Source organism: Elephas maximus, chromosome 12, assembly GCF_024166365.1.
Source record: "Elephas maximus indicus isolate mEleMax1 chromosome 12, mEleMax1 primary haplotype, whole genome shotgun sequence".
NCBI lineage: Eukaryota > Metazoa > Chordata > Mammalia > Proboscidea > Elephantidae > Elephas > Elephas maximus.
Window position 1 is genome coordinate 51,898,767 of NC_064830.1, and position 27,517 is coordinate 51,926,283.

The following is a 27,517-nucleotide window of genomic DNA, read 5'->3' on the forward strand; positions in this document are numbered from 1 at the left end:
AGCGACCCTATAGGACAGAGTAGAACTGCCCCATAGGGTTTCCAAGGAGTGCCTGGTGGATTCCAACTGCCGACCTTTTGGTTAGCAGCCATAGCTCTTAACCACTATGCCACCATACTGCTAATAGCCACCATGTTCTTTGCTTTCCTGCCATTACTGATGCTTTCTGTACTCTGTGAATTGCCCTTTCCCCTTTAACTTTTACATATTCATTAGGTTGCTATTCAGCCATCTTGTTCCTTGTTCTCTTTCTGTATACCTAGGTTCTCCCTGTCTGCCATGTACGGGAGCTCCTGCATACCTAGTTAACTCCCCCAAATCTCAGGTCCTTCCAGTCATTGATTACTGGATGGATGTTGGGGGGTTTTTACTAAAAAATGAAAATAGTATGGCTAGAACTTCATTCTCAACCATGAGCCTTTCCAGGCCTGCTTCAGGTAACACTTTTTAATTGTCTCAGAATTATAATTTTATCTGTCTACTCTCCAGATGCTGTCCCCTTCTATGTCTAGTCTTTTCCTCTCAGTTCTCAAATTCTGTACCTTAATTTTTGAACTTCTGCTTTTGGACCTAAAGTGTTTAGTTGTGCATAGGTAGCATTTCTTGAGCTATTTAATATTTTCACTGGTTCTGGAAGTGTTAATGCCGAGGCTGGATGGCTATCACAGATGGTATAAAAGAAGGCTAAACTAGATGATTGAGAAGCTTAGAATTAGTGAATATTCTAGCTGAAAAGGACCTTAGAGATACTTAGACAAGTAGTTTCCAAACTTGGTAATGAATATGAGAGCTTTTAAAAATGATGCAGATCATTGGTCTCTGTCCCTAGTCCAAACCCTTCACTTTAACAATGAAGAAATTAAGGTCTAGTGCACACTCCTAATTAACACCAGGCTTACATTATAAACTTGCTTCTTCCATTAATTTTTCTACTGCATATTGATTCTTCTTTTATATCATTCATTCAGCCAGCAAACTTTTATTTAGTACTCTTTGGATTCAGTGCAGTATGCTTTGGAGGAGGCAATATAATATATTGGTTGAGAGCATAGCTCTGGAGCCAAAGTTTCTGATTTTCTTTTTTGCTCTACCATTTTCTATCTTTGTAATCCTGGGTAAGTTTGTGGCAAACTTTCCTCGTCTATACAGAAGATCACATTTATATTTTACAAGAAGTTCCTTTGTATTATAATCTAGTTGTTGTTAGGTGCCATCTAGTTGGTTCAGACTCACAGCAACCCCATGTACAACAGAACAGAACATTCTCTGGCCCTGCCCCATCCTCACAGTCATTGCTGTGTTTGAGCCTGTTGTTGTAACCGCTATGTCAATCCATTGTGTTGAGGGTCTTCTTCTTTTTCACTGACCCTCTACTTTACCAAGTACGATGTCCTTCTCCAGGGACTGTTCCCACCTGATAACAGGTCCAAAATACATGAGAGGAAGTCTTGTCATCCTTGTTTCTAAGGAGCACTCTGGCTATACTTCTTCCAAGACAGATCTGTTCATTCTTCTGGCAGACCATGGTGTAATCAATATTCTTCACCAACACCATAATTCAAAGGCATTAATTCTTTTTCGGTCTTCCTTATTCGTTGAGCTTTCACACTTATATGAGGCAATTGAAAATACCGTGGCTTGGGTCAGGCACACCTTAGTGCTTGTTATGGATTGATTTGTGTCCCTCCAGAATATGTGTCAGCTGGCTAGGCTGTGATTGCCAGGATTGTGTGGTTGTCCACCATTTTGTGATCTGATATGATTATCCTATGTATTGTAAATCCTAACCTCTATGATGTTTATGAAGCAGGATTAGAGGCAGTTATGTTAACACGGCAGGACGCAACCTACCAGGTTAGGTTGTATCTTGAGTCAGTCTCTTGTGAGATATAAAAGAGATAATCCAGTAAGAAGAGCCAGGAACGGAGCACGTCCTTTGGACCCAAGCGCCTAGAGCTGAAACGCTTCTAGACCAGGGGAAGATTGATCACAAGGATCTTCCTCCAGAGCCGACAGAGAGAGAAAGCCTTCCCCTGGGGCTAGCTCCCTGAATTCGAACTTTTAGTGTCCTAAACTGTGAGAGAATAAATTTCTGTTTTCTTTAACAGACATTCACTGGTGGTATTATGGCAGCATAAGATAACTAAGACAGTCCTCAAGGTGACATCTTTGCTTTTTAACACTTAAAGAGGTCTTTTGCAGCAGATTTCCTTGGTGCTGTATGTCATTTCATTTCTTGACTGCCGTTTTCATGAATGTTGACTGTGGATCCAAGTAAAATGAAATCCTTGACAACTTTGGTATTTTCTCATTTATCATAATGTTGCTAATTGGTCCAGTTGTGAGGATTTTTGTGTTCTTTATGTTGAAGTATAATCCATGGTGAAGGCTGTAGTCTTTGATCTTCATCAGTAAGTTCTTCAGGTCCTCTTCGCATTAAGCAAACAAGGTCCAAAAATGATAAATGTGTCAGTAGGGTAAGTTTAGCTGCATATTAGAAAATAAGTAAAGAAAGTGGTATCTTATACAATGTTGAAAGTTGTTTTTCTCTCCCATTAAAAAATTCAGAAGTAGGCAGCCTAGGGTTGATGATGACTTCATGATTATCAAAAACCCCAGGCTCTGTCTCTCTTGCTGTTCTGGCGTCTTTGGTGTGCCATTTCATGATCCAAGATGGCTGGTCACATCCAGCAGTCATGCTGGAGTCTAGAAAGCAGGAAAGAAGAAGGAGGAAAAGAAAGACATTTTCTGTTCAAGGAGGACTCCTCCCAGAAATTGCTCACAAAACTTGTGTGTCATTTCATTGGTCAGAACTCAGTCACATGATAAAGGAGTCTGGAAATGTAGTCTCTTTCCCAGGTAGTCCTGTACCTAGCTAAGAATCAAGGTTTCTGTTACTTAAAATAAGGGGAGAATGGATGCTGGCATAGGCGTCAGCTCTACCACAATAACAATATAAATTTTCATGGTTCTGATAGAATTTATTTGAGTTAACACAGATTTAAAGGAACCTGAACTTGAGTAAACCTTGTTCTTTGTCAGTGGGGAGATTTCACATGAGGGCTGCATTACTCCATTCAGTACAAGAATGTGCCTGAAAGTAACACAGTCATCTCCTTATTCATAGCTCACCATGAGAGCAGCAGCTTTTTAGTAGACATGGTTTATCAGTTCTTTTTCCTAATTGAACCCTTTTTTCGCTTCTCAGTGAGATAAAAAGATAGAAATGAAGGACAGCTTGTTTTTGGTCACTGTCATGAATTGTATCTCCCCAAATATGTGTCAACTTGGCTAGGCCGTGATTCCCAGTATTGTCTACCATTTTGTTATTGGATGTGGTTTTCCTGTGTGTTGTGAATCCTATCTCTGTGATGTTAATGAGGCAGGATTAGAGGCAGTTATGTTAATGAGGCAAGACTCAATCTACAAGATTAGGTTGTGTTTTAAGCCAATCTCTTTTGAGAAATAAAAGAGAGAAGTGAGCAAAGAGACATAGGGACCTCATACCACCAAGAAAGAAGCACTGGGAGCATATTGTGCCCTTTGGACCTGGAATCCCTGTGCTGAGAAACTCCTTGACCAGGGGAAGATTAATGACAAGGATCTTCTTCCAGAACTGACACAGAGAGACAACCTTCCTCTGAGGCTGGCACCCTGAATTTGGGCTTCTGGCCTCGTAGGCTGTGAGTGAATAAATTTCTTTGTTACAGCCATCCACGTGTGATATTTCTGGTATAGCAGCACTAAATAACTAAGACAGCTACCTAGCAGTATGAAGACTTGTAGTAGGCATTCAATAAATTGTAGCTCTGTATTATTACTACTATCGTAATATTTGATTAGGTCATTTCCAAACCCCCTTCCAGTTTAAAAATTGTCATTGGATTCCAGTCTTCAGGTAACTTCGATCGTTTTTGCATTGCTTTAAATATGAACTTCTGTTATTGTTTTAAAATTCCAGTTCTCAATTTTGAACCATATGGACTCTCCTTTTCTGCATCTGGTTTCACTGGACGACAGTCTCCTGCTGGCATTTCTCTAGGTTCAGATGTATCTGGAAACAGTGCTGAGACGGGGCTGAAAGAGTAAGTTCCTTTCTTACTAAAATTGAGACTATGTAAGTGCTTAAATGTCTCTTGGCATTCTACTTGCCCTCTGCTGTGTATCATCATCTATCGTCATCATCAATATTATTTGCTTATTTTAGGGCAACACCTAAGAAGTTTATTATTTCAGTGGTCTTCACATAATTTTCAAAGGGAGAGGTACATTTGTGACTATGTGTTTTAATATATTGCGTTGAAGGGTACCTGAAAGCTAAACTCCGTATGGGCAATTGTTTCTTTTGCTTTCTGTTTATCACTCTCAAGGTATTGACGTTGTACAGTATGTCCTCTTCTTTAAAGAGCTTACCTCCCAAGACAGCATTGAATGTTAAAAGCTTTACACATAATAATAATAAATGACACATTATTTTTATTTTTTATGGAAGACTATCAAAACTTATACACCCTGGTAAGTATTCAGCATCATTCTACATTCCTCATTATTTGTTTGTATCATTCATCTAATAAATGCTTGTAACTATCTCATTGGAAGACTGGCAGATATAGAGATGAACATAAAATAACTGACTTCAACTGACTTTGCTCAGAATGCTTTTAGAACTTTTTTCCAACTGCCTTGAAAATGGGTTATACTTTTGTTTGAATGTCTTACATGGAGCCAAATTTTCATCCTTTGAAGACAGATTTTGGTTTTGGAAGTAAAGTTAAATTACTTCTAGAAACATAATTAAATTTAAAAAATGAGATAATGTATGTAAAATGCCTAGTACAACCCAGTACATATTAAGTAACTGATAAATGGAAACTGTAATATTAATAATAATTCCCGTTACCATCATCATCTTTATCATTGTCCAGAAGCTGAGTTTACCAAATAAGATTATTGATCAATCTGGATAATTTTAGACAAAATCCTACTGTGACAATAAAGTAAGGAAAAGATCTTCTTGTCTCTGAAGGAGTTTCATTTAAAAGAGTTCAAAAGTGTTTTTAAGTAATGGCAGCACTGTTGGAATAAAACTCAAACCCTCAAAGGTGAAACCTTTGAAAGATGACATTCGACTTTTGGCCAACATGGCACCATAGACAGAAGCACCGTGCTGTCCCTCCACAGCAAAGACCTGAAAAAGTAAGTAAAACAGAGACAAACGTCAATCCTGGAACCTGAAGTGTCAAATGAAGAAATAAAGAACTTAGCCAAGCACTGAATAGAATAAGGAACAGAGAGCAAGGAGAGATACGTGCAGAGGTCCCCTATCAGCTAATGCAGCACGGATTCAACATCTTGAACTCCTGTTGGAAATCGATGGACAAGGAGTGTGGGAAAGTAAGTAGCTTCACAGAGCTCCCAGCAGGACACAGAGTACCCAGTAGCCAGTAATACATGCTTTCTCACCCCCTGTTCTCTTCCTCACTGCTCTACCTCTGTGCTTCCTGGCTGGCAGCAGTGGCTCGGCTAGCTGGGAAGTGCAGCATCTGTGCCACTTGGATTTGCCCCACCCACATTGGAGATCAGCGTACAGGAAAGCAGCTTCACGAAGTTCCCAGCAGGAGGCAGAGCACCTGGTAACCAGCAATACGTGCTTTCCTAACCCTCACCCTTCTTCCTCACCCCCTACCTCAGCCTCCTCTTGGCCCAGAGGCAACTGCTTTGGCCCCAGGCCGCTTGGATTTACCCCGCCTACACTGGTCGGCTCCCTGAGTGCCATTGGTCTGTTGCTGCTGTTGCTTTTTTCCATTTCTCTTGGTTTCTTCCTTGCCTTCCATCACCTCTTTCTCCTTTCTCTTGAACACCTGGCTCCGTGTGCCATCTTTACTTCCTCTTGAAAGGCTGTGAGGTGTCGCTTAACTGGGGAACCACTACCCTGGCACGTAACACCGCGCCGGTGGGATTCCCAGGGCCTTTTTTTTTTGCTTCATTTGTTTGTTTTCTTTTTCTTTTCATGGCTTAGGAGTCCTTTCTAGCAGGGCTGCATTGCATGGCTTAGGAGCCACTCCCGCAATCTGCGCAGCTGCATAGGTGGGATCCCTGGGGCATTTCTTTTTCCTTTCGTTTTTTTTTTTCTTCTCTTTTTTTCCTTCCTTTCTTCATTTCCCAGTTCTCGTCTCTCTATACCTACCTTCTTTTCCTGCCTCCTGAATACCTGGTGCTGTGTGACATCTATACCCCCTGGCCAGGTTATATTGCACAGCCTGAGAGCCACTTCCCTGATCATTGCAACCACACGGGTGTGACCCCTGGTGGCTTTTTGTTTTTTTTCTTCCAAATTTTAACCTAGTTACTTTTTTCCTGCTTTTTGTTTTTCTTTTTTCCTCCATTTCTCAGTTTCTCATCTTTCCACTCCAACAGTAAGCTCCTTAGCAGCCTTTTTTTTTTGGTTTGCTGGTATGTTTTTGGCTTCTGTTTCTCTTTCCTCACCTCCTCCCCACACCCATATTAGCTCCTCACATCACAACCTCCCCCCTCCTTCCTGCCTGCCTGCACCATGCGCTGAACATCACACCCCCGAGCAGCACAGGTATAGCGTACCAGAATCTGCCAAGCGCTGATTCCCAGCCTGCCCTGTCGGCCCTGGTGTGTGCCACAAACAACCCATCCCAGCCCCTCCCCTTCAGCTGGACCTGCCCTGCTACACCGTAACTGAGTGATTGACGCTGCCCATTGGACAAGGAGGTGAAAAGTATCTTGACCACAGACAAGTGAACAACAAAGAACACACAGCCCGCCTGCTGAGACATAACCAAAAAAAAGGATGAAACAAAAAGATCTACAGTCAGTAAACAAAGAACTTAGCTACTGAACATCCCAAAGACAGCAGACAATATCAAAACATATTAAAAAAACAGACAGAGTGGTTCCAGTAGGCATCCAAAATAAAACACCAGATGACTTTTCAGTAGAACAAAAGGCACTAGAACTACCTGATAGGGAATTCAATCTCTAATATTCAGAGCTATCCAAGAGTTGAAGCAAAAAATGAGGGAAAATAGACAAATTCATGGAAAAGGCAGATAAATTCATGGAAAATACAAAAAATTGGAAGAATTCAGGAAAATAATACAGGAAAAAAATGCCAAAAATAAATTCATAACTAGAAATCATACAAAAACAACAATTAGAAATCCAATAGATGAACAACAAGATCTCAGAAATGGACAGTGTCGTGAGAGGGCTGAGGAGCAGGTTTGAAATGATGGAAGACAGGATTAGTGAAATTGAAGACAAAAACTTAGCTACAAATCTGTTTGAGAAAAAGAACAAAGAAAAATGAAGAAACCCTGAGAATTATGTGGGATACAATCAAAAGCAGAAATTTGTGAGTGATCGGCGTTCCAGAATGGGGAGAAAATGGAAAACACAGAGAGGATCATTGAAGAATTGCTGACAGAAAACTTCCCTAACATCATGAATGATGAAAAGCTGACCATCGAAGAATATCAACAAATACCATATAAGATAGTCCCCAAAAGAAAATCACCAAGGCTTATCATAATCACATGCGCTAATACTGAAGACAAAAAATCCTGCGAGCAGCTTGAGAAAAACAAAAACTCGCATACAGAGGAGAAACAGTAAGACTAAAAAACCGGTTGCCGCCAAGTCAATTCAGACTCATAGCGACCCTATAGTAGAGTAGAACTGCCCCGTAGAGTTTCCAAGGAGCGCCTAGTAGATTCAAACTGCTGATCTTTTCAGTTAGCAGCCGTTGCTCTTAACCGCTATGCCACCAGGGTTTCCAAAAAAAAGGAAAAAAAAAAAAAGGAAACCCTGACGGTGGTGTGGTTATGAGCAATGGTTGTCAACCAAAAGGTCGGCAGTTTGAATCCACCAGGTGCTCCTTGGAAACCCTATGGGGCAGTTCTACCTTGTCCTATAGGGTCACTATGAGTTGGAGTCCACTTATGCAGCAATAAAACTAAGCTCTGGTTATTTGGCAGAAACCACGCAAACAAGAAGGCAGTGGGATGACATGTATAAAACCTTGAAGAAAAAATTGCCAACCAAGAATAACATATCCTGCAAAACTTTGATTCAGATATAATGGTGATATTAGGGAATTTCCAGATAAACAGAAATTAAGGGACTATGTAGAAACCCAACCAAACTTAATAAGAGTCCTTAAAGGGAGTCCTTAGGTCTGAGAACAAACAACACCAGACCACAGCCTGAATCTAGATGCAAGATTGCACCAGCCAGATACCAACCTAGGAAATGAACCCTCAAGGACTATCCAAAACCAAAAGAATTGCAACAGGGAACCAGAGAGGTTAACCTGTAGATAACAACAACAGCAGAACAATAAAAGAGGGAACAAATGGTGTAGGTATAGAACTTTCTAATGGAGAGAAAGGCAAGGTGATACCAAGCAATAATAAACTGTTTCAAACGTAGGAAGATAGGGTAAATTGCAAGGTGACCATGAAGAAAGTTAATAAGCCTACTCACCAAAATAAAGAAGAAAAACAAAGTCTTAATAAAGACAAAATCTGCAAAAACAAAAGAAATCCACAAACAAAAGGAACTCAGCACAGGAGAGTAAGAGGAACAAAGAAAATGTCAGCACCACACACACACACACACACACACACACACACACACACACACACACACACAACTACAAAATGACAGCAATAAACTCACACCTATCAATAATTTCACTGAATGTTAATGGCCTAAATGCATCAATAAAGAGTGACAGAGAGTGACAGAATGGATTAAAAAAACAGGATCCATCAATTTGCTGTCTGCAGGAGACACACCTTAGAAACAAAGATGTAAATTTAGTAAAAATCAAAAGATGGAAAAAATCAAGCAAATAATTTCCAAAAGAGGGCAGGAGTGGCAATACTAATCACAGATAAAATAGACTTTAAAACAAAATCCACCATAAAAGATAAAGAAGGGCACCGTATAATGACTAAAGGGATGATCCATCATGAAGACTTAATGATAATAAACATCTACACACCCAATGACAGGGCTCCAAAATACATAAACTCTAATAGCACTGAAAAGAGGAATTGACAGTTCCACATTAATAGTAGGAGACTTCAACACACCACTCTGAGGTAAAGGACAGAACATCTAGAAGGAAACTCAACAAAGATAGAGAAGAGCTAAAGGGCATAATAATCAGCCAATTCGACCTCATAGATACATATAGAACACTCCACCCAACAGTTGCAAAATATACATTGTTTTCCAACGCACATGGAACATTCTCCAGAACAGACCACATATTAGGCCACAGAGCAACCCTCAACAAAATCCAAAATGTTGAGATAATACAAAGTATCTTCTCTGATCATAACACCATCAAAGGAGAAATTAACAACAGGAAGAACAAGGAAAAAAGTGAAGTACATGGAAACTGAGTAACACCCTGCTTAAAAACCATTGGGTAATAGAAGAAATCAAAGATGGAATAAAAAAAATTCCTAGAAACACATCATACCACAACCTTTGGGCCACAGCAAAGGCACTGCTCAGAGGTCAATTTATAGCAATAGATGCACACATCAAAAAAGAAGAAAGGGACAAAATCATAATATTAGATACACAACTTGAACAAATAGAGAAAGTAAAAGAAACCCACAGCCACCAGAAGAAAGGAAATAATAAAGATCAGAGCAGAAATAAATGAAATATAGTAGAAAAACAATAGAAAGGATTAACAAAACCAAAAGTTGGTTCTTTGAAAGGATCAACAAAATCAACAAACCAGTGGCTAAAATGACCAAAAAAAAAAGAAAATGACAGGATGGAAATAACCCAAATAAGAAATGAAATGGGGGATATTACAACAGACCTGACTGAAATTAAAAAAGGGTCATAATAGAGTATTACAAAAACCACTCCAACAAATTTAAAAACCAAGAGGAAATGGACAAATTTTTAGAAACACGCTACCTACCCAAACTAACAAAAAATGATGTTGAAAGTCTGAACAGACCCATAACAAGAGAAGAGATATGAAAAGGTAATAAAAAAAAAAAAAAAACTCCCAGGGAGCCAAGATGGCGGAATAGATAGACGCTTTTTCTGGCAAGCCCTCTTTACAACAAAGACCCGAAAAAAACAAGTGAAACGTGTGTATCTATGACAAGCTAGGAGCCCTGAGCATCAAAGGCAAGCTTACGAATGAATGAATAGAGGGGCAGGGGGAGGAAGAGACGGTTCAGAAGAGGAGAGGAACTACCGGATCTAAATCGCGAAAAGCCCTCAGGCACCATTCCCAAGAGCAGCGGCAGCAGTCTGGTACTAGCAATCGGCTGCAGTTTCCTCAGGGAGAAGCAGCCAGCCACATAGCCTATTCACGCTTCTGGAACCAGAGAAGGATGGCACTCTCTGCAAAAGCTAAGTACTTGCATATATTTTAATGCACCCCTCCACCACCAAGCGGGCTTCAGTGGCAGAATTCCCTGGGCCTAAGATAGGTCCTGATGAGCACCTAGAACCATCCTCCCAGCCTTGGAGGAGGAAAAAATTTACATTTGGGGGAAAGATAATTTGCCGGCTCCACTAACCGAGGGAGCTCAGGACAAAAGCAGCTCCTGTCAGGCATAAACGATCTGAGGACTTTGAGCACTTTTCCCCTCTGCATGGATCTGTGTGGGCCTATTTTAGGAGAATATGTCCTTATTGGCAGACTCCAACTATTTCAGCTGTGCAGTGGAGAGGTGGGTGTTTGATGTTTGACATCGCTTTGCCTGTTAAACAGGGTCCTCACCTACCCACATGAGGGGCTAAGGAATGGTAGCTCCACTCAGGTCACCCAGCCACCCGCGACAGGGGTCCAAGGATAACTGGTATCTCCCAGTCCTTGCAACCAAGAACATTGGGTATCCATGGTCTGTCTGCAAAACCCACCCACCTGCACGCTGTAGGGAACAGGGATGCGCTTTCCTCAGGTACACTTGGGGGTTGGTTCTCAATCCCCTGCCTTGTTCAGAGTGTGACCCGCTGCTGCAACCAGATATTGGTACCTACACGAATCACCACTGCCCCTCTAAGACTGAGGTACAGAGCCTGTACCACATACTTGATGATCAGCTATCTGGACACCTGACCTGAATTTATACAAGAAAAGTAGATGGACTCCTAGACCAGATATACTTGATAACAGCTCCAGCCATCTGGAGACAAGACGTTAGAGCTCCAAAGGCGAAAATAATCAAGCTAGCTCACTGAAGCAACCCATTTGGGCATATCAAAACAAAACAAAGCAAGAAGCTGCAACACAGTAAGCAAATGTAAACTAATACAATAACTTATAGATGGCTCGGAGACAACAGTCAGTATCAAGTCACATAAAGAAACAGACCATGATCACCTCAGCAAGCTCTCAAAACAAGAAATCCAGGGATCTTCTAGATGAAAATGCATTCCTGGAATTACCAGATGCAGAATACAAAAGTTTAATATACAGAGCCCTTCAAGACATCAGGAAGGAAATGAGGCAATACTCAGAAAAAGCCAAGGAATGCACAGATAAAGCAATTGAAGAGATTAGAAAGATTATTCAGGAACATAATGGAAAATTTAGTAAGCTGGAGGCATCTATAGACAGACAGCAATGAGAACTTCAGAAGATTAACAATAAAATTACAAAAGTAGACAATAGAAAGTCAGAGGAGCAGAATTGAGTAAGTAGAAGCCAGAATTTCTGAACTTGAAGATAAATCACTTGGCACTAACATATTTGAAGAAAAATCAGATCAAAGAATTAAAAAAAAAAAAAAAAGAATAAACCTTAAGAATCACGTGGGACTCTATCAAGAGAAATAAAACATGTGAGTGACTGGAGTACCAGAACAGGGAGGGATAACAGAAAATACAGAGAGAATTGTTAAAGATTGTTGGCAGACAACTTCCCTGATATTGTGAAGGATGAGAAGATATCTATACAAGATGCTCATCGAACTGCACACGAGGTAAAGTTAAAAGAAAGTCAACAAGACATACTATAATCAAACTTGCCAAAACCAAAGATAAAGAGAGAATTTTAAGAGGACCTAGGGATACATGAAAAGTCACCTAAAGAGGAGAGCCAATAAAATAAGCTTGGACTAAGCAGAAGTCACGCAGGCAAGAAGGCAATGGGATAACTTCTTTAAAAAAATTTAAGGAAAAAAATTGCCAGCCAAGAATCATTTATCTAACAAAACTGTCTCTTAAACATTAAGGTGAAATTAGGACATTTCCAGATAAACAGAAGTTTAGGGAATTCATAAAAACCAAACCAAAACTACAAGAAATACTCAAGGGAGTTCTTTGGTTAGAAAATCAATAATATCAGGTATCAACCCTAGACTACAACACTGGGCAGAGCAACCAGAAGTCAACCCAGACAGGGAAAAAAAAAAAAAAACAAACCCTCAAAACAGGTTAACAGTGATGTTATTATATAAAAAAAGACAACATTAAAACAATAAAGAGGGACTAAGAAATGTAATCATACACCTTCCACATGGAGAGGAAGACACGGGGATACAAAGAAATAAAAGTTAGGTTTAAATTTAGAAAGATGGGGTAAATAATAAGGTAACCACAAAGGAGACAAACTATCCTACTCATCAAAATAAAATACAAGAAAAAAATAGAGACTCAGCACACACTAAATCAACAGCAACGAATATGAGAAAAGGACAATATATAAAGGTAATCTACTCAGCACATAAAATTAAGTGGGAAAAAGAAACTGTCAACAACACACACAAAAAGACATCAAAATGATAGTATTGAGTTCATACCTATCCATAATTATGCTGAATGTAAATGGAATAAATGCACCAATAAAGAGACAGAGAGTGGCAGAATGGGTTAAAAAACACAATGTGTCTATATGCTGCCTACAAGAGACGCACCTTAGACTTAGAGGCACAAACAAACTAAAACTCAAAGGATGGAAAAAAATAAGCAAACAACAATCAAAAAAGAGCAGGAGTGGCAATATTTGTGACAAAAGAGAATTTAAAGTTCAATCCATCATAAAGGCTAAGGAGGGACACTATATAATGATTAAAGGGACAATATATCAAGAAGATATAATCATATTAAGTATGTGTGCACCCAGTGACAGGGCTGCAAGATACATAAAACGAACTATCAGCATTGCAAAGTGAGATAGACAACTCCACAATAATAGTAGGAGACTTCAACACACCACTTTCGGTGAAGGACAGGACATCCAGAAAGAAGCTCAGTAAAGACACAGAAGATGTACATGCCACAGTCAACCAACTTGATCTCGTAGACATATACAGAACACTCCACCCAACAGCAACGAAGTATTCTTTCTTTACTAATGCACATGGAACATTCTCTAGAATAGACCACATATTAGGTCATGAAGTAAACATTAGCAGAATCTAAAACATTGAAATATTACAAAGAATCTTCTCTAACCATAAGCCCATAAAAGTGGAAATCAGTAACAGAAAAAGCATGGAAAAGAAATCAAACACTTGGAAACTGAACAGTACTGTGCTCATAAGAGACTGGATTATAGAAGACATTAAGATGGAATAAAGAAATTCATAGAATCCAGTGAGAATGACAACACTTCCTATCACAACCTTTGGCACACAGCGAAAGCAGTAATCAGAGTTCAATTTATATCAATAAATGCACACATACAAAAAGAAGAAAGGACCAAAATCAAAGAATTATCCCTACAGCTTGAAGAAATAGAAAGAAAGCAGCAAAAGAAACCCTCAGGCACCAGAAGAAAACAAATAATAAAAATCTGAGCAGAACTAAATGAAATAGAAAACAGAAAAACAGTTGAAAGAATTAACAAGACCAAAAGCTGATCCTTTGAAAAAAATCAACAAAATTGATAAACCATTGCCCAAGTGACAAAATAAAAACAGGAGAGGAAGCAAATAACCTGAGTAAGAAGTGAGATGGGCCATATTACAACAGACCCAACTGAAATTAAAAGAATCATATCAGATAACTACGAAAAATTGTACTCCAACAAATTTGAAAAGGTAGAAGAAAAGGATGATTGCCCAGAAACACACTACGTGCCTAAACTAATACAAACAGAGGTAAAAAATACAAACAGAGGTAGGACAGCTAAATAGACCCATAACAAAAGAAGAGATTGAAAAGGTAATCAAAAAACTCCCAACAACAACAACAAAAAAAGCCCCTGCCGGGACGGCTTCACTGCAGAGTTCTAGCAAACTTTCAGAGAAGACTTAACACCACTACTACTGAAGGTATTTCAGAACATAGGAAAGGACGGAACACTCCCAAATGCATTCCACTAGGCCAGCATATGCCTGATACCAAAACTAAAGACACCATAAAAAAAAGAAAATTACGGACTTATATCCCTCATGAAATTAGATGCATAAATCCACAACAAAATTCTAGCCGATAGAATTCAAGAACATATCAAAAAAATAATTTACCATGACCAAGTGGATTCATACTAGGCATGCAAGGATGGTTCAACATTAGAAAAACAATGTAATGCATCACATAAAGAAAACAAAAGAGAAGAATCACATGATTTTATCAATTGATGTAGAAAAGGCTTTTGACAAAGTTCAGCACTCATTCATGATAAAAACTCTCAGCAAAAAAGGAATAGAAGGAAAATTCCTCAACATAGTAATGGGCATTTATACAAAGCCAACAGCCAACATCACCCTAAATGGAGAGAGCCTGAAAACATTCCCACTGAGAACGGGAACCAGACAAGGATGGCCTTTATCCCTACTCTTATTCAACATTGTGTTAGAGGTCCTAACCAGAGCAATTAGGCTAGACAAAGAAATAAATGATATCCAGATTAGTAAGGAAGAAGTAAAATTATCTCTATTTGCAGACGACATGATGTTATACACAGAAAACCCTAAGAAAACTACTGAAACTAATAGAAGAGTTCAGCAGAGTATCGGGATACAAGGTAAATATACAAAATACAGTTGGATTCCTTTACACTAACAAAAAGAACATCGAAGAGGAAATCACCAAATCAGTACCGTTTCCAGTAGTCCCCAAGAAGGTAAAATACTTAGGAATAAATGTTAGCAGAGATGTAAGAGACTTATACAAAGAAAACTACAATACACTTCTGCAAGAAACCAAAAGAGACCTACATAAGTGGAAAAACATACCTTGCTCATGGATAGGAAGACAACATTATAAAAATGTCTGTCCTACCATAAGTGATCTATAGGTTTAATGCAATTCCGATCCAGATCCTAATGACATTCTTTAATGAGAAGGAGAAACAAATCACCAACTTCATATGGAAGGGAAAGAAGCCCCGGAAAAGTAAAGCATTACTGAAAAAGAAAAACAAAATGGGAGGCCTCACTCTACCTGATTTTAGAACCTATTATACTACCACAGTAGTCAAAACAGCCTGGTACTGGTACAACAACAGATACATAGACCAGTGGAACAGAATTGAGAATCCAGACATAAATCCATCCACATATGAGCAGTTGAAATTTGACAAAGGCCCCAAAACTGTTAAATGGGCAAAAGACAGTCTTTTTAACACATGGTGCTGGCATAACTGGATATCCATCTGCAAAAAAATGAACCAAGACCCATACCTCACTCCATGTAGAAAAACGAACTCAAAATGGATAAAAGACCTAAAAAGAAAATCGAAAATGATACAGATCATGGAAGAAAAAATAGGGACAATGCTAGGAGCCCTAATACATGGCAGAAACAATATACGAAACATTACTAACAATGGAGAAGAAAAACTCGATAACTGGGAGCTCCTAAAAATGAAACACCTATGCTCATCCAAAGACTGCCCCGAAAGAGGAAAAAGATTACCTACAGATTGGGAAAAAGTTTTTAGCCATGACATTTCCGATCAGCGCCTGATCTCTAAAATCTACATGATACTGCAAAAACTCAACTACAAAAAGACAAATAACCCAGTTAAAAAATGAGCTAAAGATATGAACATTCAGGTAGGTAACAGATGAGGAAATGCTCATGATCATTAGCCATTAGAGAAATGAAAATCAAAACTACAATGAGATTCCATCTCCAACAAGGCTGGCATTAATCCGGAAAACACAAAAGAATAAATGTTGGAGAGGCTGTGGAGAGATTGGAAGACTTATACACTGCTGGTGGGAATGTCCGATGGTACAACCACTTTGGAAATTAATTTGGTGCTTCCTTAAAAAGCTAGAAATAGAACTATCATACTATCCAGCAATCCCACTCCTTGGAATATATCCTAGAGAAATAAGAGCCTTGACACGAACATACATATCCACACCCATGTTCATTGCAGCACTGTTTACAAGAGCGAAAAGATGGAAGCAACCAAGGTCACCCAGTGAATGAATGGATAAATAAATTATGGTATATTCACACAATGGAATAGTACGCATCCATGAAGAACAGCGATGAATCTGTGAAACATTTCATAACATGGAGGAATCTGGAAGGCATTATGCTTAGTGAAATTAGTCAGTTGCAAAAAGGACAAATATTTTATAAGACCACTATTATAAGTACTCAAGAAGTCGTTTAAGCAGAGAAGAAAATATTCTTCGATGGTTACAAGAAGAGGGAGGGAAGGAGGGTGGGAGATGGGTATTCACTAATTAAATAGTAGATAAGAACTATTTTAGTTTACTAGAGAGACGACACACAATACAGGCAAGGTCAGCACAACTGGACTAAATGAAAAGCAAAGAAGTTTCCTGAATAAACTGATTGCTTCGAAGAGCAGTGTAGCAGGGGCGGGGGTTTGGGGACCATGGTTCAGGGGACATCTAAGTCAATTGGCATAATAAAATCTATTAAGAAAACATTCTGCATCCCAACTTGAAGAGAGGCATCTGCGTTCTTAAACGCTAGTAAGCGGCCATCTAGTATGCATCAATTGGTCTCAACCCACCTGGATCAAAGGAGAATGAAGAACACCAAGGACACAAGGTAACTTCGAGCCCAAGAGACAGAAAAGGCCACATCAACCAGAGACTACATCATCCTGAGACCAGGAGAGGTAGATGGTGCCCGGCTTCAAGCGATGACTGCCCTGACAGGGAACGAAACAGAGAGCCCCTACAGGAGCAGCAGAGCAGTGGGATGCAGACCACAAATTCTCGTAAAAAGACCAGACTTAATGGTCTGACTGAGACTAGAGGGACCCCAGTGGTCATGGCCCCCAGACGTTCTGGTGGCCCAGGGCAGGAACCATTCCCAAAGCCAACTCTTCAGACGGATTGGACTGTACAGTGGGTTGAAGAGGGATGCTGGTGAGGAGTGAGCTTCTTGGATCAGGTACACACTTGAAATTATGTTGGCATTTCCTCCCTAGAGGGGAGAGGAGAGGGTAGAGGGGGGTTAGAAGCTGGCAAAATGGTCACAAAAAGAGAGAGTGGAGGCAGGGAGCAGGTTGTCTCATTAGGGGGAGAGCAATTGGGAGTATGTAGCAAGGTGTATGTAAGTTTTTGTGGGAGAGACTGACTTGATTTCTAAGCTTTTACTTAAAGCACAATAAGAATTAAAAAAAAAAACTCCCAACAAAGAAAGCCCTGGCCCAGATGGCTTCACTGGAGAATTCTATCAAACATTCAGAGAAGAGCTTATGCCAGTACTACTCAAGCTATTTGAAAATATAGAAAAGGAAGTGATGCTTCGGTATCCATTTTATGAAGCCAGCATAACCATGATACCAAAACCAGGCAAAGACACCACAAAAAAGAAAATTACAGACCAATATCTCTCATGAATATAGATGTAAAAATTTTCCACAAAATTGTAGCCAATAGAATTCAGCATTATATCAAGGAAATAATATACCATGAGCAAGTAGGGTTTATCCTAGGTATGCAAGGATGGTTCAGCATTAGAAAATCAATCAACGTAATCTCCCACATAAATAAAAGGAAAGAATTACATGATCATCTCAATCCATGCAGAAAAGTCACTCGACAAAGTCCAAGAGCCATTCCTGATATAAACTCTCAATAAAATAGGTATAGAAGGAAATTTCTGAACATAATGAAGGGCATCTATGCAAAAACAATGGCCAACATCAGTCTTAATTGAGAGAGGCTGAAAACATTCGCCTTGAGAACAGGAACAAGATAAGGATGCCCTTTATCACCACTCCTGTTTAACACTGTGCTGGAAGTTCTATGTAGGGCAATAAGGGAAGAAAAAGAAATGAAGGGCATCCAAATTGGTAACGAAGAAGTTAAACTGTCCCTATTTGCGGATGATATGATAACATACATGGTAAACCGAAAAGAGTCTGTGAGGAAAGTACTGGAATTAACAGAAAAATTCAGCAGACTAGCAGGATACGGGATAAACATACAAAAATTAGTTGGATTCCTATACACGAATAAAGAGAGTGATGAAAAAGAAATCACGAAAACAATACCATTTATAATACACCCTAAAGAAATAAAATACTTAGGAATAGATCTAACGAGGGCTGTAAAGGACATATATAAATAAAACTACAAAACACTACTGCAAGAAACCAATAGAGATACACATAAATAGAAAAGCATATCATGTTCTTGGATAGGTAGACTCAACCTTGTGAAAATGACAGTTCTACCCAAAGTAATTCACAAATACAATGCAATCCTGATCCAAATACCAACATTTAAAAAAATTTTTTACTGTGATTTAAGTGAAAGTTTACAAATCAAGTCGGACTCTCAAACAAAAATTTATAAATATCTTGCTATATACTCCTAATTGTTCTCCCCCTAATGAAACAGCACACTCCTTCCCTCTGCTATTTCTTTTGGTGTCCATTTGGCCATCTTCTGACCTCTACCCTCTTATCTCCCCTTTAGACAGGAGATGCCAGCATAGTCTTATGTGTCTCCTTGATCCAGTATCATTGTCTATCCCATAGTCTAGTCCAATCCCTGTCTGAAGAGTTAGCTTTAGGAATGGTTCCTGTCCTGGGCTAGTAGAACGTCTGGGAACCTTGACCTCCAGGATCATTCTAGTCTCAGTCAGACCATTAAGTCTGGTCTTTTTATGAGAATTTGGGGTCTGCATCCCACTGCTCTCCTGCTCCCTCAGGGGTTCTCTGTTGCATTCCCTGTTAGGGCAGTCATCAGTTGTAGCCAGGCACCGTCTAGTTCGTCTGGTCAGGCTGATGTAGTCTCTGGTTTATGTTGCCCTTTCTGTCTCTTGGGCTCGTAATTTCTTTTTGTCTTTGGTATTCTTTATTCTCCTTTGCTCCAGGTGGGTTGAGAGCAACTGATGCATCTTAGATGGCTGCTTGCTAACATTTAAAACTCCAGATGCCACTCTACAAATTAGGATGCAGAATGTTTTCTTAATAGATTTTATTATGCCAATTGACTAAGCTGTCCCCTGAAACCATGGTTCCCGAATCCACGCTCCTGCTGTACTGGTCTTCAAAGCATTCATTTTATTCAGGAAACTTCTTTGCGTTTGTTTTAGTCCAGTTGTGCTGACCTCTCAGGTATCGTGTATTGTCTTTCCCTTTACCTAAGATAGTTCTTATCTACTGTCTAATTAGTGAAAACCCCTCTCCCTCCCTCCCTCCCTCCCCCTCTCTTAACCATCAAAGAATATTCTCTTCTGCTGGAACTGTCTCTTGAGTTCTTATAATAGTGGCCTTATTCAATATTTCTGCTTTTGCAGCTGACTAATTTCACTCAGCATAATGCCTTCCAGATTCCTCCATGTTATGAAATGTCTCACGGTTTCATCATTGTTCTTTATCAATGCGTAGTATTCCATTTTGTGAATATACCATAATTTATTTATCCACCTTGGTTGCTTCCAACTTTTTGCTATTATAAACAGTACAGCAATGAACATGGGTATGCATATATCTGTTCGTGTAAAGGCTCTTATTTCTCTAGGATATATTCCAAGAAATGGGATTACTGGATTGTATGGTAGTTCTATTTCTAGTTTGTTAAGGAAGCACCAAATCGACTTCCAAAGTGGTTGTACCATTTTACATTCCCACCAGCAGTGTGGAAGTGTTCCAGTCTCTCCACAGTCTCTCCAACATTTGTTATTTTCTGTTTTTTGGATTAATACCAGCCTTGTTGGAGTGAGATGGAATCTCATTGTAGTTTTGATTTTTATTTCTCTAATGGCTAATGATTGTGAGCATTTCCTCATGTTATCTGTTAGCTACCTGAACGTCTTCTTTAGTGAAGTGTCTGTTCATATCCTTTGCCCATTTTTTAATTGGGTTGTCTTTTTGTAGTTGAGTTTTTGCAGTATCGTGTAGATTTTAGAAATCACGCACTGATTGGAAATGTCATAGGTAATAAGTTCTTCCCAGTCTGTAGGTAAGCTTTTTACTCTTTTGATGAAGTCTTTGGATGAGCATAGTTTGATTTTTAGGAGCTCCCAGTTATCTAGTTGCTCTTCTTCATTGTTAGTAATGTTTTGTATACTGTTTATGCCATGTATTAGGGCTCCTAACGTTGTCCCTATTTTTTCTTCCATGATCTGTATCACTTTAGATTTTATATTTAGGTCTTTGATCCATTTTGAGTTCGTTTCTGTGCATGTAGTGAGGTATGGGACTTGTTTCATTTTTTTGCAGCTGGATATCCAGGTATGCCAGCACCATGTGTGAAACTGCCTTTCCCCCATTTAATTGACTTTGGGCCTTTGTGAAATATGAGCTGGTCATATGTGGATGGATTTATGCCTGGATTCTCAATTCTGTTCCATTGATCTATGTGTCTGTTGTACCAGTACCAGGCTGTTTTGACTACTGTGGCAGTATAATAGGCTCTAAAATCAGGTAGAGTGAGGCCTCCCACTTTGTTCTTCTTTTTCAGTAATACTTTACTTATCCAGAGGCTCTTTCCCTTCCATATGACATTGGTGATTTGTTTCTCCATGTCATTAAAGAATGTCATTGAATTTGGATGGGAATTGCATTGTATCTATAGATTACCAACATTTTTTAAAGAGATGGAAAAACTTGTCTCTAACTTTATGTGGAAAACGAAGAAGTCCTGGGTAAGAGAAGCACCACTGAAGAAGATGAATAAAGTAGAACTCACACCACCTGACCGCAGAACCTACTATACAGCTACTGTAGTCAAAAACGCCTGGTAATATGTTGACCAGTGGAACAGAATTGAGACCCAGATGTAAATCCTGATATTCGACAAGGGCCCAAAGTCCATCAGATGGGGAAAAGACAGTCTGTTTAAGAAATCGTGGTGGTAAAACTGGATCTCTATCTGCAAAAAAATGAACAGGATCCATAACTCACACCGTTTAGAAAAACTAATTCAAAATGGACCAAAGACCTAAATATAAAGCTAAAAACTATGAAGTTCATAGAAGAAAAAATAGGATCAACACTAGAGGCCCTAATACGTGGCATGATTAGGATACAAACCATAACCAACAACACACAAACTCCAGAAAATAAGCTAGACAAGTGGGATCTTTTAAAAACTAAACACTTATTAAAAGACTTCACCAAAATAGTAAAAACAGAATGTACAGACTGGGAAAAAAATTTTGAGTATTACAAATCAGATACAGTTTAATCTCTATAATCTGTAAGAAATCCAACACCTCTACAACAAAAAGACAAATAATCCGGTTAAAAAATGGACAAAGGAAATGAACAGACACTTCACCAAAGGAGACATTCAACTGGCTAACAGATACAAAAGGAAATGCTCACAATCACTAGCCTTTAGAGAAATGCAAATCAAAACCACAATGAAGTATCATCTCATCCCAGCATCACTGGCATGAATCAATAAAACAGGAAATAACAAATGTTGGAGAGGCTGTGGGAAGATCGGAACCTTTACACACTGCTGGTGGGCATGGAAAATGATACAACCATTCTGGAAAATGATAGGCGCTTTCTTAGAAAGCTAGAAGTAGAAATACCATATGATCCAGCAATCCCAGTCCTAGGAATGTATCCTGGAGAAATAAGAGTTGTCAGAAGAATAGACATATGCACACCCATGTTCATTGCAGCATTGTTCACAATAGCAAAAAGGTAGAAGCAACCTCGATGCCCATCAGCAGAGGAATGAATAAACGAACTGAGGTACATACACACAATGGAGTATTATGCAATGATAAACAAAAATGATGAATCTGTGTAGCATCTCATAACATAGATGAATCTGGACGACATTATGCTAAGTGAGATAAGTCAATCACAAAAGGACAAATATTGTATGATACCAGTATTGTAAAAACTCATGAAAAGGTTTACACACAAAAAGAAACAATCTTTGATGGTTACGAGGGAGGGAAGGGGTGAGGATGGAAAAACACTAAATAGACAGTAGATAAGTAATAACATTGGTGAAGGGTAAGACAGCACTCCATACTGGGGAAGCCAGTAGAACTTGTATAAGGCAAGGTCGTGGAAGCTCCACAGACGCATCCAAATGCCGTGAGGGACCAAATTGCTGGGCTAAGGGCTGGGGGGACCATGGTCTCGGGAAATCTGTAGCTCAATTGGCATAATATAGCTTATAGAGAAAATGCTCTACATTCTACTTTGGTGATTAGTGTCTGGGGTCTTAAAAGCCTGTAAGTGGCCACGTAGGATACTCCACTGGTCTCACCCCTTCGGGAGCAAGGAAGAATGAAGAAAACTAAAGATACAAGGCAAAGATTAGTCCAAAGGACTGATGGATCACATCTACCACAGCCTCCACCATACCGAGTCCAGTACAACTAGATGGTACCCGGGTGCCACCACTGACTGCCATGACAGGGATCACAATAGAAGGTCCCGGACAGAGGTGGAGAAAAATGTAGAACAAAATTCTAACTCAAAAAGAAAGGCCAGACTTGCCAGCCTGACAGAGACTTGAGAAACCCTGAGAGTATGGCCCGTGGACACCACTACACCCCCAGGGCTTCATGTCTATTTACAAGTATTTTTATATATATATGGAAACCCTGGTGGTGTAGTGGTTAAGAGCTACAGCTGCTAACCAAAAGGTCGGCAGTTCGAATCCACCAGGTGCTCCTTAGAAACTCTATGGGACAGTTCTACTCTGTTCTGTAGGATTGCTATGAGTCGGAATTGACTCGATGGCAGTGGGTTTGGTTTGGTTTTTATATGTATATATACACACACATACACACTACCCTCAGGAAAATGATATTTTGCAAAGCTTGGAATTCCTGGAGCTGAGCTGAGTTAGAATACGCTTCTAATCCTTTGAAAGTTCTTTGGTCAGAATTTATGTCTGCATTTGAAGGATCTGATGAAGAGCAGTACAAAGTCACATCATATAAAACCATGTATTATGTAGCAGTGTTGTTAAAATCCAGACAAAGATGACTCATGTCAAAAAAATTCAAGATATGTTTTATGTCATAAGGAGGCATAATTTGTGTATGAAATGGTCTTATGCGCCTCTCTTATATATTTTCCTGCTTTTTAGGTAAATCTACGTGTAATATAACCTGTTGCCATGGAGTCGATTCCGACTCATAGCTCCCCTGTAGGACAGAGTAGAACTGCCCCATAGAGTTGCTGAGAAACCCTGGAGGCGTAGTGGTTAAGTGCTATGGCTGCTAACCAAAAAAGTCAGCAATTCGAATCCGCCAGGTGCTTCTTGGAAACTCTATGGGACAGTCTACTCTGCCCTATAGGGTCGCTGTAAGTCAGAATTGACTTGCCAGCAGTGAGTTTGGTTTGGTTGGTTTATATGTAATATATGTTGCAATAGGCATGTATATAGCCATGTATATATGTATGTATGGCATGTATGTAGCCAGAAAAAATCTTTCAAATAGCTTGAGAATTATTTTAGGCTCCTTTTTCCTTTTGTCTGTTGTGGGTCGGATTCCCTGGGAAGAATACTCTGAAATGGAATTTAGCATGCAAAATATTAAGCAGTGCACTTGGGATCAGCACAAAGAAAGGAAAGGAAGTAGATTTGGGCAGAGGGAGAAGTCAAGATGCAACGAAGTCCCACCAGCAGCCACCTCCGCTGACCCCATAGGGAGCCCTGGAGCTAAAATGGCCTTTCAGAGATATCCTGAGTTGGCCCAAGATAGGTGGCCAGGAGTTTATACTTTTGTTGATCAGTCATTGCACGTGGGCTGCGCTAGGAAGGGGCTTGATTTCGGGTGGGATAGGTCTGTGCAACCTTTGATGGGGCTGGGAGCAGGCCTGTCTGCTGACAGCACTCCAGTAGCTGGGGCAACAGGTCCTTCATTGAAGAGGGGGGCCTCAGTGGGGTATCATAGCGTTTACTACCCTTTCCTTTTTTCATTAAACTAATGCTTGAATAATTTATTAATAAAAACTTGGCAATTTGCTCCTTTTTAAAAAAAAAATTAAAAATGTTTTTGGTTAAAGGGGGTATAGAGAGTCTGTATCCTGCTGTGGGTATTCATGAATCCTCTCAGACTTGCTGCTTTTGAGCATCCTAGAGAACCTGGGTATTGTTTTAGTGGTTCACATGACCACTTTTGGATCTGCTCATGGCAAGGACAACCAGTTTTCTTCTGGGAAGTTTATTAGGTAACTAATGGGTTTTGTTTGTTTGTTTGTTCATTTAGGGTTTTTGTGTGTTTGTTTTATCCTTTTAACTTTAAAAAAACAAAAAACTTTTTTGGTTCCTGAAAGAAGGGGGTAAAGGAAGATATTTGTAAAGGAACACTGAGCAGTAAAAATCACTGAGGAGGAATGGACCAGTTCCTGTAGATCATTCTTTAGTAATGTTTAGATTTTTCTTCAGCCACTTAAGTACTCAGTTGCATTAGTTCTTCACTCATAGTAAAGTGTAGGTACTTGTTTTTTGTTTTTGGCATACTATAGAAAATTTAATGGATTACGACTTCTATTCAACAAATTAGACAGAAATAATACTCAGTACAAATATTTCTGAGGCTTTCTTGTAGACTCATTTAACATCTACCTATCTTATAGTACAGATTTTTTAAATGCTGTTTTGAACCATGTCAGGGATGCTTCAATGAGCCAAGTGCCAAGGACACATAGTTCTTAGGTGAAAACAATAGAAGCAAACCTTTGACTGTTCTATCGTGCACTTCTGGTTGTATTAGTCACTCCGATTCACTGCTGTAACTTTTGGGAAAACAGCAGATGAATCCAAATTCTAAATTTGGCCCTGGACTTTCTGCCTAGTAAAAGCTTTGTCATAGGCTTCCTGGGCTGGACACCTGACTCTCAATCACTATGTTAATTCTTTTTCAACTCAGGTATTAAAAATTCCTAACCCTTATGCTTTTCCCTAAAATCTTACTAACTTGCTTCTTTTATAGACCAAACCTCATTTTATTTTTTATAAAAATATGTTCATAATAGGTGGAAAAAATATAGCTAGTGCTATGATTAAAAAATCTTTGAATTAAAAGTAATTTTACACATAGGGGTTCATTTGAACAATGAACAGGGTTTTCTTGAGTGAATTTGTGTTGGTTTAATCCCGTCACTAGGTGGTTACAGCTGAAACACTTTAGGAGTCATTTCTGACCTTTAACTCTTCAGAATTAAAGAGAGCATGTTTTTGAAAAATCAGTGGGGAAAGGAACTGATTTATAGCAGTTCTATTTTTGTACAAGTTATTCAAGCAATTAAGTGAAAATTAAATGATCTAAAATTTTACTGAGTCTAGAGTTCTGCTTTAAATTCTTTGTATGGTGTTGGGTAAGGGAAGGTTCACTATAACAAAATCTAGAGATCCAGGTTTTACTTCTATCATGTAGAATATAATATGAAAGCTGTTTCTAAAAGGCAATGATGTGTTTTGAAAAATGCCTCAAGAAAATAGTTAGATTTAAATTAACTTGATTTTATTATTAATCTCCTTAGGACAAATAGCTTGAAGCTTGAAGGAATAAAGAAATTATGGGGAAAAGAGGGCTATCTTCCCAAGAAGGAAAGTGCAATAGGTGATGAAGCTGAAGCTCAGCCTATTCCTCAAGAGAGTGTGATAATGGAGAATGTAGATCAAGCTATAACAAAAAAGGATCAACCTCAAGCCCATATGCAATCCAAAGAGGAGAAAGAAAAGCAGCTGCTGGCATCATCATTATTTGTTGGACTAGGATCAGAAAGTACAGTCAATTTGGTAAGTAGCCAATTACATTCATCTAAGTATTTGTGCTCCCTCTTTTGTACAAAAACTGTCTCTATAAAAACTGGCTATCATCTGTGTAAGGAGCCATGGTGGTACAATGATTAAGCACTTGGCCGCTAACTGAAGAGTTGACAGTTTGAACTCACCAGCTGCTCCATGAGAGAAAAGGCACGGCAATCTGCTCCCATAAAGATTTCAGTCTAGGAAACCCTGTGGGGCAGTTCTACTCTGTTCTGTAGGGTTGCTATGAGTCGAAATTGACTTGATGGCACACAACAACATCATCGTCTGTACACATAGTAGGAAATAGCTTTCACCAGCTCTGACTGTCCATCATCTCTTGAGTGCCAGAGCCACCAGTGACCCACCTACGTTCCTGAAGTGGAAAATCTAATTGGCTCAGCTTGAGTCAATCCAGTCAGCAGGGGCAAAGAATAGGGTCTTAGAGTATATATGACCACAGTACTCACTCCTGTGTGTGGGTGGATGGGACAGTTTCCAAAGGGAAGGAGGCTTGATTGAAATATTCTGAACAATAATAGTTCAAAAATATGATATGTCTGTGGAAAAAGTACTATTCAAAATGTTATTTTTAATAAAGGAAAATAGGAGTCAGTTTAGATGTTTAAGAGTAGGAGGTTGATGATCCCACCATGTATCTGTCAGTTTGTTGTACTGTGGTGGCTTGCATGTTTCTGTGATACTAGAAGTTTTGCCACCAGCATTTCGAATACCAGCAGGGTCACCCTTGGGTGGACAGGTTTCAGCGGAGCTTCCAGGCTAAGACAGACTAGGAAGAAAGACTAGGATCAAGAATTGATGATACTGAAGAAAGAGGTCCAAGCTGTGCTGACAACAGTAGCGAAAAACAAGTCTCCAGAAGTTAGCAGAATACCAATTGAGATGTTTGAATGAACAGATGCAATGCTGAAAGTGCTCACTCATCTGTCCAAGAAATTTGGAAGACAGCTACCTTCCTGGTCAACTGATTGGAAGAGATCCATATTTGTACCCATTCCACGGAAGTAAGAAAAGACCAAACTGGATGTCAAAGAGACTCTGCAACTTGCTCTTGAATGTAGAGTAGCTAAAGCAAAAGGAAAGAATGACGAAGTAAAAGAGCTGAACAGAAAATTTCAAAGGGTGGCTCAAGAAGACAAAGTATTATAATGAAATATGCAAAGATCTGGAGATAGAAAACCAAAAGGGAAGAGCACTTGGCATTTCTCAAGCTGAAAGAACTGAAGGAAAAAAAAAAATTGAACCTCAAGTTGCAATATTGAAGGATTCTACAGGGAAGATATTAAACAGTGCAGGAAGCATCTAAAGAAGATGGAAGGAATACACAGAGTTACTGT

At 39.3% G+C, this 27,517-nt stretch overlaps 1 protein-coding gene across 10 annotated transcripts in view; it reads left to right on the forward strand.

The window, feature by feature from the left end:
- The window catches only part of AP4E1 (adaptor related protein complex 4 subunit epsilon 1), a 220,766-nt gene that overhangs the window by 75,452 nt on the left and 117,797 nt on the right, over positions 1 to 27,517 (forward strand). For all 10 annotated transcript variants that reach the window (XR_007519759.1, XR_007519758.1, XR_007519760.1 and 7 more), the window contains 2 exons: positions 3,962 to 4,085; positions 25,892 to 26,150. Coding sequence is in view for 6 of the 10 variants with exons in the window: in XM_049904950.1 (XP_049760907.1) it covers positions 3,962 to 4,085; positions 25,892 to 26,150 (383 nt within the window). In the remaining 4 variants the exon portion in view is untranslated. The remainder of the gene's footprint in view (positions 1 to 3,961; positions 4,086 to 25,891; positions 26,151 to 27,517) is intronic.